At 39.2% G+C, this 22,098-nt stretch overlaps 1 protein-coding gene across 48 annotated transcripts in view; it reads right to left on the reverse strand.

Moving 5' to 3' along the window:
- Nucleotides 1-22,098, reverse strand: part of LOC144495829 (band 4.1-like protein 3) — a 189,304-nt gene that overhangs the window by 40,515 nt on the left and 126,691 nt on the right. For all 48 annotated transcript variants that reach the window (XM_078216409.1, XM_078216407.1, XM_078216419.1 and 45 more), the window contains exons 11-12: nt 19,315-19,490; nt 14,574-14,794 (exon numbers count right to left, since the gene is read on the reverse strand). In XM_078216409.1, the coding sequence (XP_078072535.1) occupies nt 14,574-14,794; nt 19,315-19,490 (397 nt within the window). The remainder of the gene's footprint in view (nt 1-14,573; nt 14,795-19,314; nt 19,491-22,098) is intronic.

Raw genomic sequence — 22,098 nt, forward strand, 5'->3', positions numbered from 1 at the left:
CATTTTCCAGTAATAAATCTCGCTACTGTTAATCTTGAGAAGGCACGCTGTACAAGTGAAGAAATAATGGCAAACACAGATGCTTTTAATGCCATTATAGATTATGATTTCCTGATTTAATTTTCATGCAGTGCATTTTCTCAATGACTTTTTGAACTACTCTGTCCTGCTGATCTTGCTGGCCAATTCGCATTTTAGCTTAGAATAAGTGCTCTGTTACTTTGTATTTGGCACTTCTTCACATGAATCTGTATACCGTCTTGTGGTGACATTAATGTCAACTTAACAGCTGCACCAGTTAAAACTCTCAGACAAACAAGTGAGATTATGAGGACCATTTCCATGGGAAATGCAGGCTGGTGGAATGTACAAACCTCTGCGGTAGTTTCCCCATCAGCAGGAGCCGTGGTGTCAGTCTGCTCACTGTCAGTCTATTTTGCCAGCAAAATCCCAAGAAGTCCAGTAGGAAAGCAGGAATAAAAATACATCAGCCTCGTGAAAACAGTGAAGCTTATTTGCAAGGTGCCTTACTCACATCGCTCATTGTGCCTTTGCATCAGTCGCAAAAAGTGCTCATTAGAAGCATGAAACAAACAAATGAAATGGAACTAGCTCAGAGGAATGTTTGAGGCAAAAATGGGAAGTGCAATAGCAAGTTACAAGATTGCCTTTTAAAAATGAAAATCACATTGTTTAAAGGCCTCATCAGAAAGATATTTCAGTTCTATTGTATTTTACTGAAAAGATGATTGTTTTGGGGCCAAATATTACCAAATTTTGCAACATTGGTAAGCAAATGGCTTACACAAACAAACTTGGAAATATTGGTGCTAGAGGAACTCATTTAAGCCCATTCCAATTATAGGGCAAGTTGCATGGAGTGAGAATCCCTTTTCCACAGTAAGACAGAGGTTGATTACCCAAGTTATTTCTGTTAATGGCTGCTCTATGTACACAGAAGTGATCAATTATGTATCTCAAACTAATGGCCAAAGGGCCACACCCATGTTATAGCTAATGTGAAGCATTCATTAAAAAGGAACAGTATGTGTGTACAACAATGGATCAAGGATAGATTTAGTCCCTCACCTGCAGTACCTATTGTTCAATAAAATTGTGACCGAGAAAGAATAAACACTTGATATTTTATTAGAGGGAAAGGAAAAGAGCTAGAAATTGGATTAGGCCAAAAATAGGTGGCATGCTCAGAACATACGCCAGAAACTGGAGGTTCATCTGAAATTGGATGCGAACAACATACTTAAAAGTGAAGGTGTGGATGCCATTTAGGCATTCAGAGACCGTGAAGGAGAACAGGAAAGGGGCAAATGCAGGTCAACAGCGACTCTCAGAGGAGTGCTGTGAGGCTAGGTGAAGCACTTCAGCTGCAAAGTCTAATTAAAAAGAAGGAACTTTACCAGTTGATTGGTAGCCTTCTGTATTCCTTTTTAAGGACTGTTGGCTAAGCCACAGCAAGAACTAGAAAAGCTGAGAGGAACATATTTGGGACATGCTCCCCTCAAGTTGAATAATTTACGAGGGGGGACCTTAAAGTGGCATTAGGAACTCCACATACATTTGAGCTGCTGAACAGCTCTTCAAGGTAGCCAACAGGGATGCCTGAATATCACCTGAGCAAAAACAACATTACATGTGCTTCAGGTGGCCTTGGAGTGCAGAATATATTATGGCAAAAGAGGAACTTTCTGTCCCCATTACATACCAAAATCATGGAATGCAACAATGTCCAGTTTACCTTCTAAATGTTTATACAGCATTTTTTTGAGATACAAAATTGATTTGGTATGGTTTAAATTAAACAATTACAATTTTGTAACGAACTATTTTTGGTTGGAAAGAATCCAACTCATTTACACCAGAAGCAAAGTTTACTTGAGAACTATTCTCAGTCATTGTGACAAGAGTCTAACTTTCAAGGGCCTCATCTGTGTATTTCTTCTCTTTAAAAATAATTATATATATAGGTCTGCTTGCAGCATTTATATGAAAAAAGTTAGACTTTATATGGTCAAACTGCCCAATAGTCTGAATATCTTAATTTGCAATTAGACTGTAGTGGTCTCAGCAGGTTTTTTTAAAAAAAAGGACTTTTTACTACATTTCTGACAAGATTTTTTGCTATATCTCTACCAGGACTAAAATGAGAACTGACATCTCTATCATCAATTAATCCAAATATTTCATTTGATGGGCATGGACACGTGATGCTGTTATTGAAATAATTAAAGCAGTGCAACATATTTTCATAGTTTCCTGTTACACAAAATTTTGTAAAGCTTCATAGGGAAAAATCACATGAAAGTACTAAAATTGGCACTCTGAAAATTCAATACTTTTTTCCTCCGTTTTCTAAACCAGTTACTCCAGGAAGGTTATTTACATACTAATAACAAATACCAATATTTTCTTTGTCTAATGACGCTTAGTTATCAACAACATACACTGAAGAAGCACTGGATAATTGGAATTGTGGAAGAGGGATGAATGGGCCAAGAACGCAGCAAGATATCAGTTTTTCACGAGAAGGAAAATGTGCTTGATGGTCTATTAAAGGGATACTGTTCCACCGTTGCTGACATTGTAACACATTTATAAACATGTTTTGAGAGACTTCAGCACAGTGAAGGTTTTCTATTTGTCATCTTTTGTGTAGAGAATTCAGAAATTTGGCTTCAATGTTCATTTTAATAAATCTTCAAAACTATGGAAACAAAATTGTCATCCTATCTTCAGTGGACTACAATAGATAGCTGAAAGATTCTGCAATACCAAATCCTCTAGTAAATCAAGTATGAAAATCAACTTCTGCTCAAAGATACAGAGTAAATATGTAATATAGCCCATGTTTTAAGGATTTTGATTCAAATACAAATCCGATTTATGCTTTCCTAAATGCACAGATATATAGGTCATGATGCAAACAGACCCTCATTCATTGAATGATCCTTACATGCGACGTGGACCAGACAATGACCACTAGTTTAACTTCTCCATTTATTTTCAGGAACACAGAACATGCATAATAATGTATATACACTTCATTATCAGCCGATTCTGGGTGCTCCAGAGTAGAGGTTCTCAACCAGAGGTCAGTGAGAATGTTTAAAGGTCTGCCAAATCAGCGTCTTTCAAGAATAAAACCTTACCAAAATTCTATTCTGCAAAATGGGTACACAAAAAAAAAGCGAAACTGATTGCTACTGATGTCAATTGGGCCTCATTTATTGCTAAGAGTGAGATTTTGACATTGGTTATTTTTTAAACCCACCCTAATTCAGCCCAGGTTGGACTGATGTGGTGCTGCCGCCACCAATGACATTGGAGGAAAGTAGAAGAGACCCCACTCCCTAATTTCCCCAGATCTGTTTGAGATTTGGCAGTGGATTATTTTCCCACCATGTTGAGTGGTGCGCACTCTCCCGCCCACCATTTTAAAATCAGTAAGCAGAGCAACAGATTAGTGAGATTTGAAACCCGTTTAGTTGTGTCATAGGCAGAAAATTTACCAAATAATGTTGGTGACTGCTCAGCTGACTACACCTTCTGGTCTTCTTGTGGCCAACTGCTGCCTATCCATCACAGCTGTTACCAAAACGAAGCATGGCACAGGCAGCTGATCAAACTGCCCCTCTGTTGTTGCGAGCTCTAGGTCAGAGTCCAGGGACATCACTCACGTAGTGTGCAGGCAGAAATGAAAGCAGACATTTTTTCATATCGGGAACCAGGCCTGGAGCTTAGGTAAACGTGATCTATGGTGACCCATCTGATTTTCTGTTCTTGGATCGTAGAGTGCACAAATGGGGGGGGGGGGGGGGCTGCCGAATTTTACCACATGGCTGGAACCACCCAATAATAGTTGTGTTGTGCTAAAGAGGGTCTGTGGAATTTGTGTAACATAGGATGGCGGAGGGAGAATCTCAGAAACAAAAAGGTTGAGAACTCCTACTCTGGAGGATGATTTGAGATTAGACACCAAGTTTTCATTCTGAGCCTACAGTGAAGTTAACCTTGTCTATACCCCTGAATCTGCTTTAGTGCCTGCAACATTATACTATATATTCTGCCTGCTTTATTTATCCACTTCCAAAGCAGAATTTAACTGTTTATCAAAAATACGACTTTCATTTTGTACTAAAGTAAGTCAAGACAGAAAACTGAATAAGGTCACATTGAGAGTAATTCATGCTGACAGTTCCTAGACACTGTATTCACAAGGGACCACAGTAACTTCAATTTCTATATTAAACAGAAGGTCATAAACAACAGGCAGTGTATTTCAATAGGAGTTTAGGCATATTAGAGAGATAAAAACTGTGATTTTAAAGAAATTGCATTGTCAAACATAAAATTATGCATTTTTGGTCTTTAATAAAGTGACTAATCAGGCCCTTGATGTTTGGTATTTCAACTCATATTGAGCCACTGAGCAGAACAAGGTTCACTGAAGAACAAATGGTCCACTGTAATACTAATGAGGTTATGGCCGTCTCACACTAGAGAAACTAAACTGATTGACCCATCAACTGGCTCCAACTCCTAGGGAAATGCCAGCATGGCCCATTTCAATGACCTCATTCAATTTAGGAATTTACATCTATATAAGAGCAAGAACTTTGTGCCACACGCCAATTACTTCATATTTTTCCACTATTATTACTGAACAGTTTTCATAGCTGTGAAGAATTGACCCGTTTTCCAGAAACTTTTTTCCTTCTGCAAGTACAAAAACTTTTTGTCTAATCTGATGAGTCAAGTTACAGTTATGCCTCACTGAAACATAACTTTAACAACAAGGAAAAACAGCAATGAGGTTCTGAAATTAAGATTATTATTGCAGCCATCGTACATTGCGCAGGACACCCAAGCACTGAACACAAAGGACTGTGTTCTAGGCTGAGGTACACACCTCTTCCTCTGAACTGTCACTCAGGTCATTGTCAACTGAGGCACTCAAGGAGGCTGCCCTGGGCTCCAGGTAGCACAGGCATATAGCAAGAGGGAAGGAGAGAATGAGAGCCAAAGGTACAGAGAAAGAGACTGAAAGCAGGAAGAAGAAAATGAAAAGAAAACAGGGGACAAGTGATGGCGACTGAATGGGCAGATAACGTTGGAAACTCTCAGGTAAGAAACTGGCATCAGAGAAGCTTGGGAAGGTGAGGTAGCCATCATCATCTAGCAAAGAGAATGATGCTGGGAGATGCAAGGAGAACGAAAACAAGGTCCCTCCTTTCCTAGATGTAGGCCCTAGATCTTGGTCCTTTTTAAATCCCATTGCTTTCTTATCAACATAGTTTGAAGAGTCATAGTCCAATAGTGGATGAGGAGTACTTCTGGGGTCTTCAGCCTTAAGACAATCAGCTGATTTTGAAACATTCTCTGTACATCTCCTATGAACGCTCGTTGATGACATAGGAGAGTCACAGTGCAAAGGCAGAGAGCAAGAGGAAGAGCAAAATGAATCTGTGGCAAAGAATGAGGTCTACAGAGGAACAAAAAGGAAATCAGAGAAGATGCAGGAGCAACAGAAATGAGCAGGAACATTTAAAAAAGACAAAAAAAAAAGAAAATTATTAGTCAATACATCCCACAGTATTTGTTCTTCCAAAATTTCAGAGCATCTGCTAACCAGAAATATTTAGCAGCTTGGGATTCGGAAATGCTAAATTACAGGGATCCCACAACAATTTTACACAAGTATAATTCGAATTCCTGCAAATTGTTTAAATGCTTTTCTCCCAAAGCATGTTATACAGAATTAGCTTTGTTTACTCTGTTCATCTAAATCACTTTTTTTCATTTATTAAATCTTTCTATCTAATCATTTACCCTGTTTGTTTTCTTTGTTGTGTATTTCTCCACTTATTTATTTCTCGCTCACATTTAATCCTGAATTTGCTAACTTGCTCTTTGATTTATATAAAAGGTCATTTCATTTTTCTAATGCCTCTTTGCACCTCACCTTGTTGATCTGCTTCTTTTTCGCCTTCCTAGTTAATTCAACCAATAGTGATGGTTTCCTTGATGGCCCCATTTCAATGCTCTCAGAATTAGTTACATCTCTTGTATCCAAATATTTTAGTACAAGTTCAGTTCATATTGGGCATTCTCATCCACACAGAATTTAGAATGTGAAAGGGCTTACAGGATACAATGGGGTCATTTAAAATAAAATGCTGCAACTTAACAAACATTAATTGGAAGTATGGAATGCAGAAGATGGACAAGTCCTAGGGAGCCGGTCAAATTTCAGGTACCTTTTGACTCAGAATCCCAAGTTAATGGAAACTCTGAAAATTTGAAAAATGTCAAAGAAAATTTTCCTACTACAGCACAGTTCAATTTTACGAAAACAAATGCAGTTAAAAAAGGTCAATTTTTTTGAGCAGTGATAACTGCTTACTGTTATCGTGTTTTATATCAGTTTGTTTACTTGTTGGGATCTATGATGGATAATTAAAGTTTTCATATAAAACAAAGAAAAAAGTTTTGCATTCTGTCGGGGGTGAAATCATACTGTTAAATAACTGTGGTTTAATATGTTCACATGAAATTATTCTATCCACTATTTTAACAAGGCAGTAACCCATTTAAAGTAATGGGTAGGTGGGCAAGTTAGAATTGCCCCAGTAATTTACCTAGCTGATGGGATCTGCAGGATGATCCTGGCAGCCAATCATGTTCCCTACTTGCTGTAGGACAGCCTCAGAGCTGCGAGATTTTCCATCACCTTTTACCCAGAATAGGTGGAAATCAGTGAGCAGACCTTAAAATCAGGCCCAGGAATTAAAATTTCTGGATTTGTGCAGGGGTTTCCAAACTCTCAGTCATACATCTGTCCAAAATTTACCTGAAGTTAAAATCAGGCCTAATAGTGTTAAAATGGTGGGTGAATAAATTTAACATTATCACGTTAAACATCTTCTATGTCAGCCACCACAATTAGCACTAAAGACGGGTAACTGTAATATCTTGGGAACAAATTGCCTCTGCGGTCCTCACTAAGGAATTTTCTTTATTATACCAATTTGGAAGTACCATCACCAAAGTGATTCGGACAGCAGTTTACTATGCTTTCACTACAACTTGGGATGGGCAACGCAGTTAAGTACTGCTATACTCTAAAGAAAAGCTTCATGGCCAAACAAATCCCAACTCTTTTGTACCTATAAATAACATCATTCTCTCATCAAACCAAAACCGTTTACAACAAAAGGAAGTAATTTCCCAATTTTGGTCAATCTATATAGAGTGGATTTCTAACCTCAGTTAAATGTGATAATTCCTCTGATGTATCTGAACCTTTCCTAATTGTTCAAGACATAATTTCATTTAGCAGATGACAGTAGTACTGCAAAGATAAGTTTTATGACAGACCTGTTTAGCAAGTCCATTCAAAGTGAAAGAGTGGTGCTTCAGAGCCGAGTTGCAGCGCAGTACATTTTTGTGCTCACAATTTGAGATGTGGTATGTTCCCAGTCTTGTAGAATTAACTAAAACAGAACTAGCACGTGTCTAAATAGAATAACGGAACATATTTGTATTTGCTCCAGGCTTCGGCTGAGCCCTGCCCAACCCCTGATTGTACAGTAGCAGACAGGAAGCTGGGAATGACACAACTGGCCATTCTCAGGCAAAGTTTGTTGTTTGGCATAGGAGACTAAAGAGAGCTTAATATTCTCTTCTCCAAATCAAATAACAATCTACTAAAATTAATTTTATATCTGGTTTTGGGATATATGGAAGGCACAGAAATTGAACAAAATTCCTGTAATACTCTTCCAGAAACCATTCAATATGTACAAGTGAAAAATATTAACCTGATCCAATCAGGCTTCATTCAACAGTAATTTTTGCTTTTAAAAGCAACTAAAAATAAAATATTACACTGCAGCAGCCAATAGGTCATTGATAAAATTAGTTAAAAGTTGAGTACTACCAGAGCTTAAAAATTATAAATTATTTGAGGTTTACTCTGAGCTTAAGTCTTTAGTTGAACTTCTCAGACAGGATACAGCATTTGAATTCATTTCAGGGCTTTGATTACATGCATATTGGGTGAACCTTGAAGGTGTGCAATGGTGCATGACTTATTTCAGACAACATCTAGTGATAAGTGGTTTCATGCCAGTTAATAGGAAGGTCAGTTGCTTTGCTGATTATATAGTTGGCGTTCCCTGCCGCCAAGCTAATGATATTAAATATCATAAGATACAGAAGCTGGAGTTGGCCATTTAGTTCATTGAGCCTGCTCTGATTATGGCCTTGATGCCACTTTTCCTGCCTTGCATGTCTCAAAACGCTTAGTGCCCTTGTCAATTTAAAATCTGTCTAACTTGGCCTTGAATATATTCAATTACTCCACCTCCACTGTTTATTGTGGGAGAGGATTACACAGACTAACAACTCTAAGAGAAGAAATTCCCTCTCATCTCGATCTTAAATGGGAAATTCATTTTTAAAATGTGGCCCCAAGTTCTAGATTCCCCTATGAGGTACATCTTTCCAGCATCAATTATGTGAGGCCACCTGAGAATTAACAAGATTACCTCTCATTCTTCTAAACTTGGAATGGGTATAAGCTCAACCTGCTCACCTTTCCTCATAAGACAATCCCTTCATCCCAGGAATCAACCTAGTGAACCTTCTCTGAACTGCTTCCAATGCAAGCATATCCCTGCTCAAGTAAGGAGACCAAAACTGTACACAGTGCTCCAGATGTGATCTTACCAAGGCCCTGTACAGTTGCAGCAAGGCTTCCCTACTTTTATATTCCAACCCACTTGCAATAAAGGCCAACATTCCATTTGCCTTCCTAATTACTGGCTGAACCTGGATGCTAGCATTGTTGAACATCCAGATCCCCCAGTACTGTAGCATTCTGCAGTCTCACTTTATGTAAATAATATTCTGATTTTCTATCTTTCCTGCCACAACCTCTCATTTTCTCCATATTATATAACATATCCGGGTATTCTCAGTCACTAAGAATGGATCTTGACTTCTACATCTGTTATGACTCTGCTGGAATCCATCATTAAAGAAGAAATAGCAGGCCATTTGGATAAGAATGGTTCGATTAAGCAGACGCAGCATGGATTCATGAGGGGAAAGTTGTGCTTGACGAACTTGTTGGATTTTTATGAAGGTGTGACTAGTGCGGTTGACGGAGGGGAACCGGTGGATGTGGTGTTTTTGGATTTCCAAAAGATGTTTGATAAGGTGCCTCACAAAAGGTTGCTGAAGAAGATTGGGTCACACGGAGTTGGGGGTAGGGTGCTAGCGTGGATTGGCTATCCGACAGGAAGCAGAGAGTCGGAATAAATGGGTGCTTTTCTGGTTGGCAGATGGTAACTAGTGGCGTGCCGCAGGGATCGGTACTGGGACCTCAACTATTTACCATTTATATAGACGATCTGGAGGAGGGGACTGAGTGTAGGGTAACAAAGTTTGCAGACGACACAAAGATAAGTGGAAAAGTGAATCGTGTGGAGGGCGTAGAAGCTCTGCAGAGAGATTTGGACAGGCTGAGTGAGTGGGCGAGGATCTGGCAGATGGAGTATAACGTTAACAAATGCGAGGTTATTCACTTTGGAGGAAATAATAGCAAATTAGATTATCGAAATGGAAAAAAATTGCAACATACTACTGTGCAAAGGGACCTGGGGGTTCTTGTGCATGAGTCACAAAAACCCAGTCTGCAGGTGCAACAGGTGATCAAGAAGGCAAATGGGATGTTGGCCTATATCGCAAGGGGGATAGAATATAAAAGCAGAGATGTCTTGCTGCATCTGTACAGGGCATTGGTGAGGCCGCAGCTGGAATACTGTGTGCAGTATTGGTCCCCTTATTTGCGGAAGGATATATTGGCCTTGGAGGGAGTGCAGAGAAGGTTCACCAGGTTGATACCAGAGATGAGGGATGTTGATTATGAGGAGAGACTGAGCAGATCGGGTTTGTACTCGTTGGAATTTAGAAGGCTGAGGGGGGATCTTATAGAGACCTATAAGATAATGAAGGGGCTGGATAGGGTAGAGGTGGAGAGATTCTTTCCACTTAGAAAGGAAACTAGAACTAGAGGGCACAGCCTCAAAATAAAGGGGGGTCAGTTTAGGACAGAGTTGAGGAGGAACTTCTTCTCTCAGAGGCTGGTGAATCTCTGGAATTCTCTGCCCACTGAAGCGGTGGAGGCTACCTCGTTGAATATGTTTAAATCACGGATAGATGGATTCCTGATCGGTAAGGGAATTAGGGGTTATAGGGATCAGGCGGGTAAGTGGAACTGATCCACTTCAGATCAGCCATGATCTTATTGAATGGCGGGGCAGGCTCGAGGGGCTAGATGGCCTACTCCTGCTCCTATTTCTTATGTTCTTATGACTCAAAATAAAATTGAATACAGAAACCACAACTCAAGAAAGATCTCAACTCGGGAGATTAAGGGAGAATTTTAATGCTAAAAATGGATGTATTTGAGTCAAGGCGGGACGGTAAATTATCAAAGATCTGAATCTTGATGCTAGCCCCATTTCAGTTGTAATGGAGATGGGGGACATAGGGCCAAGTTGGCAATTTAAATATTACAACAAAGCTGCATGACTCATATTAAACCATCATTTTAAATTTAACCCAGGCCATCTGAGTTTCTGGGCCTCCCCATCCTATCCCCATAATGCCGCGCATTTACGATGGCTAATCCACCTAATCTATACACCTTTGGACACTAACGGACAATTCAGCATGGCCAATCCACCTAACCTGCCCATCTTTAGACTGTGGGAGGAAACTAGAGCACCCGGAGGGAACACACGCAGACACGGGGAGAATGTGCAAACTCTACATAGACATTCACCCAAGGCCAGAATCGAAGTGGGGTCCCTGGTGCTGTGAGGCAGCAATGTCACCATTGGACTCCAACTTCTCCTGGTCCCAACCTCCCCAATGTTGCCTTGCTCCATCATTCCCTGCTCCAGACTCTAGCTTCCTCCACCAGCCCTTGGCCTCCTTGATTTTCCCTGGCTTGTTTCTGCTTCCAGGCCACGGCCTACCCACTCAATATTCAGCCAGCTTCTCAATCAGGCTGGCTACAGTTGGGAAAGAGATACAAATCTTTATCAAGTCCTGCCATTAGGATTGACAGAACTTTTGGAAAATCCATCTTTTCTAGTTCCTTAATCCAAGCAACAATGCACACAATCACTTCACACTTCTCCCACACCCGCAATACCTCTGAGTTAATAGTATCCAGCTCTAAGTCTCAGCTGACAAGATTTATACTTGGGCTTCCCTTTGCATGTCAGTTTGCCAGCCTCAGTCAAGACATGAGGGGGACAGGAGAACCCATTCTTCCTAAATTGCGCCTCTTGATCAGTCAACGGATGAATTATATTGTTCTTCTATAGCTGGGGTTGGCAACCTTTCAGAAGTGGCATGCTAAGTCTTCGTTCATTCATAGTAATTTAAGGTTTGGTGTGCCAGTAATATAGTTTAACATTTATAAAGTCTGTATATTTAAACTATTGTATAAAGTAAATAAGGTCTTTAAAATGCTTCAGAAGCTTCATTTAAAATTAAAATGCAGACCTCACCGGCTTCGTGTGATCATTGCACTTGCTTTTCCTTCCTTTCTTAGGAGCTGACATTGTCAATTGTACTCCTCAATTTACAGTAAAAAAAAAAGCGATTTTTGACCCACAAAGGCAAACGCAACGCGCTGTTCTGCATTACACAAATTTGATCTTAAAAACATCCCAGTATTGAATAAAACAAACATTTACTGTTTAAATTCTACACATCTTTTAATAAATGTAATACACCTTCTCGGGATAAGCAAATGACAAAATATTTTTGTGCGAGTGCCCCTCAAAATCACCTCATGTTCCACTTTTGGCATGCATATCACAGATTGCCAACCCCTGCTCCATGGAGGAACCTGCAGGCTGTATAATCTAGCTTCTCAAGCAAACGCAGAGTAAATCATTGGACGTGATAAAAACAATTGAGGTGGTGACAAGACAGAAAGGTTTTTGAAGCATGGTTATGAATAAATTCAATGATTTCAGGAATCTGAACTGGCTAATTTATTTATAATCAGGCTTCATCCCTCTAAAATTATTTTTTGTGCTTCTGAGTTACAGATAGATCTATGCACAGAAACACACAGGGTGAAAACTGCCTTTGGCAGTCTCACAAAATGGTGGATAGCACACTGACAGCCCATTTTCCGCTCCATCTGGCTTTGTTCTGTCAATGGAAAAAAAACGGCTGGGCTGTCAATGCACTATTGACTATTCTACACTAATGCCAAGGATGAATTAACCTCTATGGACTATTAAAAGTGGACTGAAAATTGGGCACATTCCATAATGGGCATACAACCATCAAACCCTATTTTCCTTTATGCTTACCATCCTGATGATTATTTATGTCCAAAAAGAAAAGAATAATTTGTCCTTGGATCTGTAACACAATCCTCACATTTAACTCATAAAAGCTAAGCTCTAACTGATGTGTTTTTTTAAAAACAAATCAAGTTTTTTAAAATTACATTCTGCAGAATTCTAATTCCTATGAAAACATTGCAGTGATCTGATCTTCACTCAAATACTTCATGAGAAAGTGATGGAAAGTGGGACTATTTTAGAAATCACTTCTACAATTTGAAGTTCCATTTACAATTCCCACGAATTGAAGTAAACTTCAGCAAAATCAAAGTTATTGAAAAAAAGCAATCTCTTCATCGACAGCAAAAATACATAACTGGAGATATACAATCTTATTCTTCATTAAGATTTGGCTTACAATAAAATAATTTGGATGCAGCATTGTCAGGGTAAATAGATAACATACATTGTTCTTTCAACATTTTCAGAGCGTTCACACACTTCATATTTTGTTTTGCAAGGAAAGTCAAAAATTAGGTATATGATATTTCTGAGTTGGAGAAATGTAACTCATTTAGTTACTTTGACTATCACGCTAGTTTGTTCCTGCCTACCACTACCTTCCTTCACAGCTACTTTTTAAAAACATTTTTGACACACTTGGTTGAAATATTATGCACCTGCATATAACTTTAGCCTTCCAGAGCCCTTCACTCCTCCATTTCATGCAGTAGACTCTTCAAACCACTCCAAAGCATTCTATCACATGTCAGCCACTAAATCTGACACCAAGCATTTCAGGGTACTTCATTTTGAGACCCAAGTACTTCTAGGTCAGGTATAGCACAGTTTTAATGTATAAATGAAGGCCTTTTAACTCCACGCTAATGCTGTGCCTTATACCTCAGGGCAACGGCTTGACTAGTCCTGTATAACATTTTTTAAGCTATCCAGTCAGCCTACAGTCCGAGAAGGAACGCGTGTTTAACGTATAGTTTAAGTTTCGTGGCTTCATTTAATTCTGACCAGAAATTGGATCAAAACTGTCCAATTAGTTAACCTGGGATCTTACAGGTAAACTTAAAGACTTTCATTTACCCTGCCTAGGTTATAAACAACCACCTGGATGGATCATAAGAGCTTATCTTTACGCAGTAAAATTCTTAAAAGATAAGTTTTTTTTCCTCCCTCTTCTGTCCTTATCACTCCCCAGAAGAAACTTTATTGGTCAACTATTTCCAGGTGTTTCCGAGTATCATTCTTGAAAAATGATCAGCCAAGACACCATTCTTCAGTGCTTAAATGTAGCACACTAAGTGAACTTCTGCTACCTGTGAAGATCAGACTTCTAAACTGTCTGACATTACAAATGCTGTTTTCCAATAAACTCAAAGTAGCAGCAGCCCTACCATTTAGAATGCAAATCTCCAAAAATCAAAAGTCTCAGTCAAATTCTGAGGTTAGCCAATCATTCCCCTTCACCGCTGTTGCAGTGACGGTTTAAACTGACTTGAAGCTTCAGCAATAAAACATTCATCTGCTACCCAAGGAAAGGTCCAAAGATTATATAGTCCCAAATGTCTTACATACATGCTTGATGATGGAGATTACGTAACAACTATGAAAATGCAATGCCCCACAGATTGATCAAAATGTTTGCAGAAAAATTTCAAATTTCTATTTACCCTTTAAAGTTATACTGAACGTGGCAACAAATCCTGATACTTAACATCAGCCTCAAGAAAGACATATAAACATGACAAACTCAAACTAGCAGTGGAACAAGAAAAGGGATATCAAGATATCTTAGAAATGCAAGGTTTTCATTTTTTCCAATAATATCACATTAATATATTGTATCAACAAACCACAGACTAGAAATTAAGGCAATTGATTCTATTGCATAAATGTTTACTATGCTCATATCAAGCACCTCATTTCATTATTTTAGCTAAAGCATCAATTAAAGATAGTGTATACCAGCATCGCTAACAATAATTTTCACACAAATATCCTTTACTTCTAAGCAGAAACATGTTTCTTAGTTTGGAACAAACTAGTTTCAAATGAACCTATCATAATTTCTAATAATGGCCTACTTCCCTAGGCTTTCAGATGTATCACCTGCCTATTTTGTCGACAGTATATTTTTCTTGCCCCAGAACATACTACCTTTATTTCATGCTTGGCCGGTGTGACTGATGGAGTAACGTCAATCTTTGCTTTTTTCTCCTCTTCCTCTGCTTTCTCCTCTTCTGCCTTTTTCTCTGGTGTCACTGTGGTTATTAGATTGGTTGTGGCTAGGCTTTTGGCAGCACCATAATGACCTGTAGCCACTTCAGAAGCAGAAATGGAGTCCTTTATGAGCATCTCATGGTTCTCAGTGACAGATGCTTTAAAAACACAAAATAGAACTCGTCAGTCAGTGTGTCCAGCTAAGCCCAGTGGATCCAGTAGCACAAAGAGTTCCTACGATTGGCCTAAGGGCCTCTAGACAAAAGAGGGAAACCAGCCATAATTCCTTCCCAAATTTGAGTGACCCCATTGGAAAGTACTCAATGTACCTCAGCCACTTCAGTGCGATTGCTCTCCTGAAGCACAGTGGTAGAGTGGCAGAAGAATTATGCACTCAATGAGTTGGTGTCTTCAGGAGATAAAGGGGTGATAGAGGTTGAAGCTGAAAGTGGAGCTCATTGAGGACTTGGATTGTGAGGAGTTTAAAGTTTATTTATTAGTGTTACAAGTAGGCTGCAATGAAGTTATTTTGAAAATCCCGTGTTGGGAAAATTATTTAAAATCTTTTGCTAAAGTCAAGCTAAAGCCAAGGATAAAAAAGAGACACTTATAGGAAAAGTAGGAGAAACAATTAGAAGTGTGCGTTGTTAAGATGAAATTAAGAAAGATGCAAGGAAACTTGTGTGCAGCACAAGCAAAGACTTGTTGGCCTGAATGGTCTGTTTCTGAGTTGTATGTTCAATGTAATAAAAGGGACAAATCTGCAGTCTAGTTATATTAGCTTGAACCAAACGACATACATCTGATCAGAGGTAATAAAGTCAGAAATGTCCTTAAAGCTGCAACCACTCAGGCATTGCAACTGCCAGAAATGAAGCAGAAACCTTGTTTATGTAAATTAGACTATTGCCACATTTCTGGCAAAATTTTTAAAGAACAGTGCTAGAAATTCAAACAAGCTGTTAATTCCCTCAAGAACGACAGTATGATTACTTTATACCATCACCATTTTGAGGGGGGGCGGGGGGAGAATACCACTGAGATTTAAATTTGCACTGCCAATCCTTCAAGACTGGACACATCATTCACAACAAACTGATAGTTCCAAAGTTTATTTTTAGCAGGTCAAGTTAGTCAGTATAGCCAAAATGCCTATGGTCCATGAAATCCACACACTCTTATTAATATGGAATCTGTATGTTTTTGTAAAACATATATAATTTCAATGATGAACATGAGTATGAGTAAATTGAAGTTTACCACCTCTGTTCAATCATAGTTTAAAACAAACAGAACAGCTAACCCATTTCACATCAGGATTTTTTTCAAATCTGTATTAAAGAACCATATTAACAGCCATTTATGTTCCCTATAACTTCCATATTAATGATGATTTTCATACCCTTAGATAGATCAAAGAGTTAAAGTGTCCTTTTTTTTTGCTTTTCTAGACTGTCACTAACACTTAAAACAGTTTAATTTAGACGATTACCATAATGAGTCTGGACTGTTTGCTGTGCACAACCCAAAAAAGAAGTCGTCCAAACATTGCAAGAGGGTGAAGTCAGATCATGATTAGTTCAAAATATTAACACACATTTTTAGGAAATTCATCTGATCTTGGTACAGATCATCGCTGGATTAGAAGCAAATCATAAAACACATAAATGGAAGGACTTCTAAAAAGGGCCTCACCAAAGCAAAAACAATTATGTTGACATTTCTATCTATATTGTTACGGTCATTGACTGCAGCTGGCAGCTTCAAATCATGAAAAAGAGTCGCCCAGAAAGTTTATATGTCAGAAGCTAAAATCTAAAACATAAATTACTACGGGCACTTATGATTGGGAATAAGCCCATGAGCTTGTTCCATCTTTCAATTAGATTATTGGATCTGTGCCTCAAATTCATTTGCCTGCCTTTGCAGAAAAAGGCCTGATTGATGATTTTAAAAATAGTCACACTTGCACATCCCTTTTATATACTGGAATTTACACAGGCAGACAGATTTTACTTTCATTGCATTCGTCATCATTAAGAGAAAGTCCAACATTATAGTGCTGCAAACCTACTTATTCAGCAGAACAAGTTAAAATGGGGATATTTAAATATAAAATAGCACTTCAATAAATATTAGCAGTACAAGTGTATCGCTCATATAGACAGAGGTGTTTCACTTTAAAGTGGGGACAGTATTTTGACTGCAAATGCTAGTCCAATTATCTCCCCTCCCAACTCCTGTTCCATCTGAAGACTAAATGTCTTTGTGACAGTTTCCCAGAGTAATACGTTGTGGAACAAAATACAGATAAAGCTAACTTGGATCTACAATTGTATATGCGGCAGGGTTAATTAGTAATGCCATAGTAAAAGATCCACTGGGAAATAGTAATCACAATACCATTGAATTCCATGTCAAGTTTGAAAATGATGTGCTCCAATGACAAGTCTGAATCTGAAGCAAAGTCAATTACATAGTTTACAAAGGGAGAGGCTGGTTGGGTAAACAAACAAAAAAATGTAAAAAACAGTAAACGAACAGTGGGAGTCATGTAAAAAGACATTCAAAATGTTAAACAAAAATGCAATCCACTGAAAAACAAAAATTCGGCAAGATAGATCCATCTCTAGCTTAATCAGAAAGTTAAGGATAGCATTATATTTATAGAGATTTATAATGTTGCAAAGAATGGCAGCAAGTCTGATGATTGGGATTATTTTAAAAACCAGAAAAGGGCCAAAGAGTTAATAAAAATGGGAAAAAATAAAATGAGCGCAAACCAGCCAGGAATAAAAAAAAACAGGTTGTCAGAACAGTTCCAAGTATATAAAAAGGAAGAGAGTAGCTAAAGTAAACATTGCTCCCTTAGAAACAGTGGCAAGAGAAATCATCATGCAGAGTGAGGGAATGGCAATGGTACTGAACAAATATTTTGCGTCCGTCTTCAAGAGTAGGAAACACAACTTGTATATCAGAAATAGAAAATAATTTAGTGTCTGAAAGAGGAAATTAACGTGAATAATATCAGAAAAAATATTGGAGAAACTCAAAGAACTAAAGTCTGAAATTCCTGAGACCTGATGGCCTAACCCTCGGGTTCTAAAAGAGATAGCTGCAGAGGTAGTGCGCACACTAGATATGATTTTCCAAAATCCCTTAGATTATGGGAGGGAGTGGCACAGTGGTAATGTCACTGGACTAGTAATGCAGAGGTCCACGCTAATACTCTGGAGGCATGGCAGCTGGTGGAATTTGAAATCAGTAAATAAACCTATTCATTAAATTTAATTAAACAATTAAAAGCTAATCTAATGGTGACCATGAAACCATTGTTCATTATCATATCTTTGTTCACTGATATCCTTTAGCAAGAAAATCTGCCACCCTTACCTCATTTATCTTACATGCGACTCCAGACGCACAGCAATGTGGTTGACCCACAAATACCCTCTGAAATGGTCTAGCAAGTTGAATTAAACCACTGCAAATTCTAAAAGGAACGAAACCGGACAGACCACCCGGCATTGACCTAAACACTGGAAATGACAATGGCACACCCAGCCTTATCGACATCGCAAACTCCTTCCTACTAACATCTGGGGGTTTTTAACCAAATTTGAGAGAGTTGTCTCACAGACTAATCGAGCAACAACCTGACGTAGTCGTACTCATCGAATCATACCACCACTGTCACCATCCCTGGGTATGACCTGTCCCTCCGACAGGACTGACCCACCAGAAGTGGCACAGTGGTATAAAATCGGGAGAGAGTGGTCTTGGGGCCCAGAACATCGACTCTGGGCCCCATGAAGTCTCATTGCATCAGGTCAAACATGGACAAGGAAATCTTCTGCTAGTTACCATCTACCGTCCCTCCCTCAGCTAATGAACCAGTAGCTGAAGTCCCGCCTTCACAGTGAAGATGCCCTCCATCGTGTTGTGTGGCACTACTGCAGTGCTAAATGGGACAGATTCCGAATAGATCTAGCAACTCAAAATTGGGCATTCTTGAGATGTTGTGAACTATCAGCAGAGTTGAATACAACCACAAGCTGTAACTTCAGAGCCTGGCATATCCCCAACTCTAACATTACCATCAAGCCGGGGGATCAATCCTCATTCCCAAAAATCATGTACATCTGTTACTCTGTCCCCCTTTAAAATTCTTTCAACCAAAGCTTCAGTAATCTCTAATAAACGTTCAAGTGGTTTGGCATTCATCCCTCATTACTTCTTTCTAAATTGCTTTGGAATTTCTTGTCTATCACTGGTTCCGTAGCAAGAGATTTTTACGAACATAGAAACATGTTGTGCATGTTCCAAGAAAGAACTTGTAGTGATAAGTTTTGGAAATAAATTTTATTGGAGATGAAAACACATTTAAAATAAATGCTTTAACACTTTTCTTCAAAGAAAAGCAGAGCGGACTTTCGGACTCGTTAGGTGTTCATAAATGAACATTTTGGTGTAATTTCAGAGACAATCTTCTTCAACTGTTAATTCCTCACTTAGTATGAAATAGAATAAAGTAGGATTAAAAAGAACCTGATGATCTCTTTCCTGGATTCTAATTGAGATCGCACACTAAGTGAATTAGAATTCAGACAAGCAATGCCTCTTTGGACAAGGGTTCTACTTCACATTGCTTCAGGCTGCAACTCCTCGATTTCCTTACCTCCATCTAAGCTGCGTGACATGGTGTAGCGTTTGCTGGAAGAACGCTCAAAGTACGGTGCTGGGCGGTCAATGAGAGAACTGGCTCTCCGTGTCTGGGCTTGTGTTCTGCCACTGTAGCGGAATTTTGAACCCAATGTCAGAAATTTCTTTGGAGGCGGCTCAGGAGATACTAGTCTGTAAAGAGAGAAATTATTATTTTACACAAGCAACTGTCTAAATGAAGAAATGCTACTGTACTCAAATTCATTTGTTAGACCCATTATACAGATTGCTAGTCATAACATGCATCCAATAAAAACTGTTCTTAATTCCCATCTGTTTGAAGTCAAAATCTTTGTCTTTTACTATCATCCAATGTTGCTTGGCCAATTTTACAAAGCTGTTCACCAGTTACTGTACTAAATCATAAGCTGTGCATTTACTGTGACACGTGAAGATTAGAAATTAATGAATAGTAAAGCTCTAATCTAGGCGTTCAGAGACACAGGACCTGATATTAGTTGGGAGGCAGTGGGGAAGAACAGCAGTTAGGGGAAACCTGGAAATCCTGAGGACACCGTGATCCCACAGAATTTAATGTCACAACCTCACTTCTTTATTAAATTCCACTTCCCACCTGGTAGGCGGGCAAACTGACAAGCTCAAAGGAAAGATCGCAAGGGTAAAAGTTTGGGATCACCGCATTTTTTTCGCTTCTTGGTAAATATGAATTTTGAGGTTAAAGTAGAATTCTTTAATCATTCATTTTTAAATATTTTCATAATACAGGTACCCCCATGTTCTAATAGTGTGTTTTCATTTTAGCACGGTTTGTAAATTAGGGAGTTCCTCAAATAATGCCGCCTCTATTATCGTTTTAGTGCAGTTACACTGCCTTTTTAAAAAAAATACTGCTGCTTCCTTCCCCCAACCCTCCCGCTCACCTCTCCACATCCTTCTGCTCACTGCTTCCCTGTTTCAACCCTCCTGCTCGCCATTTCCCTCTCCTGAATTCACTGATTCCCGCTCACCACCTTGCTTGATGTCCCTCTCCCCCAGTCCTTGCTGTGAGTGAGGAACTGAGGGGGAAATGAATGAGGGAGGGAGGAGAGGGAGAGGTGGTGGGAACCCATAAGTGACAAGTGGGAGGGTCAGGGCAGGGAAGCAAAGCAAAGCAATAAGCAGGAGGGAAGTGGCCAGATCACCTTCTCAGTCTACATTTCAAGACTTTAAGTTGCTGGATTTTATATGGTACAACAGAGGAGGAATTTCTGGAATGCATACGGGATGATTTTCTGAAGTAATACGTTGTGGAACCAACAAGGGAAGAGGCCACCTTAGACTGGATGCTGTGCCATGAGAAAAAGAGTTAGTTGGCAATCTAGTTGTGAGAACCCTTGGGGAACGAGTGACAATAATATGGTAGAACTTTTTGTCAAGGTGGATATGAGGCATGAATTGGCCATGATGGACTGGGAAACATTACTGAAAGGAAAAACAGTGGACAGACAATGGCAGGCATTTATGGAACGAATAGGTGAACTCCAAAAGTTGTTTATTCCTATTTGGCGCATGTGGTAAGGGAATTGTGGCCAAACCATGACTTACGAGGAAAATTAGAGATGGCATCAGATTCAAGGAAGTAACATACAAATTGGCAAGAAAAAACAATAGGGGCCTGAGGATTCGGAGCAGTTTAAAATTCAGCAAAAGAGCACAAAGGGATTGATTAAGAAGGGAAAAATAGATTATGAAAGTAAGCTAGTGGGCAACATAAAAACTGACTGTAAAAGTTTCTATAGGTATGTAAAGAGGAAAAGATTGACAAGAACAAATGTAGGCCCCTTACAGTGAGAAATGGGAGAATTCAAAATGGGGAATAAATAAATGGCCGAGGAATTAAATTTATACTTTGCTTCAGTCTTCACAAAGGAAGACATGAATAACGCACCTGAAGTTCTGAGAGAAACAAGTTTTAGTGAGGAGCTGAAGGAAATCAGCATTAGTAGAGAAATGGTTTTGGGGAAATTGATGGGATTGAAGGTGAAATTTCCAGGTCCTGATCATCTTCATCCAAGAGTACTTAAGATAGATGGATCCATTGGTGAAGCCCATGATCCATATAAATAATAGATCCATAGGTGATTATTTTCCAAAATTCTTTGGACTGCATGGCAGACACATTATAATGTGGATAAATGTGAGGTTATCCACTTGGTAGCAATAGGAAGACAGATTATTACTTGAATGAGTGTAAATTGAGAGAAGTGGATACTCAGTGAGACCTTGGTGTCTTCGTGCATCAGTCGCTGAAAGTAAACGTGCAGGTACATCAGGCAGTAAAGAAGGCAAATGGTATGTTGGTTTTCATAGTGAGAGGATTTGAGTTTAGGGATAGGGATGTTTTACTGCAATTGTATAAGGCATTGGTAAGGTCACACCTGGAGTATGGTGGAGTTTTGGTGTCCTTATCGGAGGAAGATTGTCCTTGCTATAGACAGAGTACAGCAAAGGTTTACAAGGCTGATTCCTGGGATGGCAGGTCTGTCCTGAGGAGAGACTAAGTCGGTTGGGATTTTATTCACGGGAGTTTAGAAGAGTGAGAGGGGATCGCATAGAAACTTATAAAACTCTAACAAGGTTAGATAAGGTAGATTCAGAAAGAATGTTCCCAATGGTGGGGGGAGTCCAGAACTAGGAGTCATAGTTTGTGGAGAAGGGGTAAGCCTTTCAGAACTGGGGAGAAGAGAAATTTCTTCACCCAGAGGGCGGTGAATGTGTGGAATTCATGACCACAAAATGT

The sequence above is a fragment of the Mustelus asterias genome, chromosome 7 (assembly GCF_964213995.1).
Source record: "Mustelus asterias chromosome 7, sMusAst1.hap1.1, whole genome shotgun sequence".
Lineage (NCBI taxonomy): Eukaryota > Metazoa > Chordata > Chondrichthyes > Carcharhiniformes > Triakidae > Mustelus > Mustelus asterias.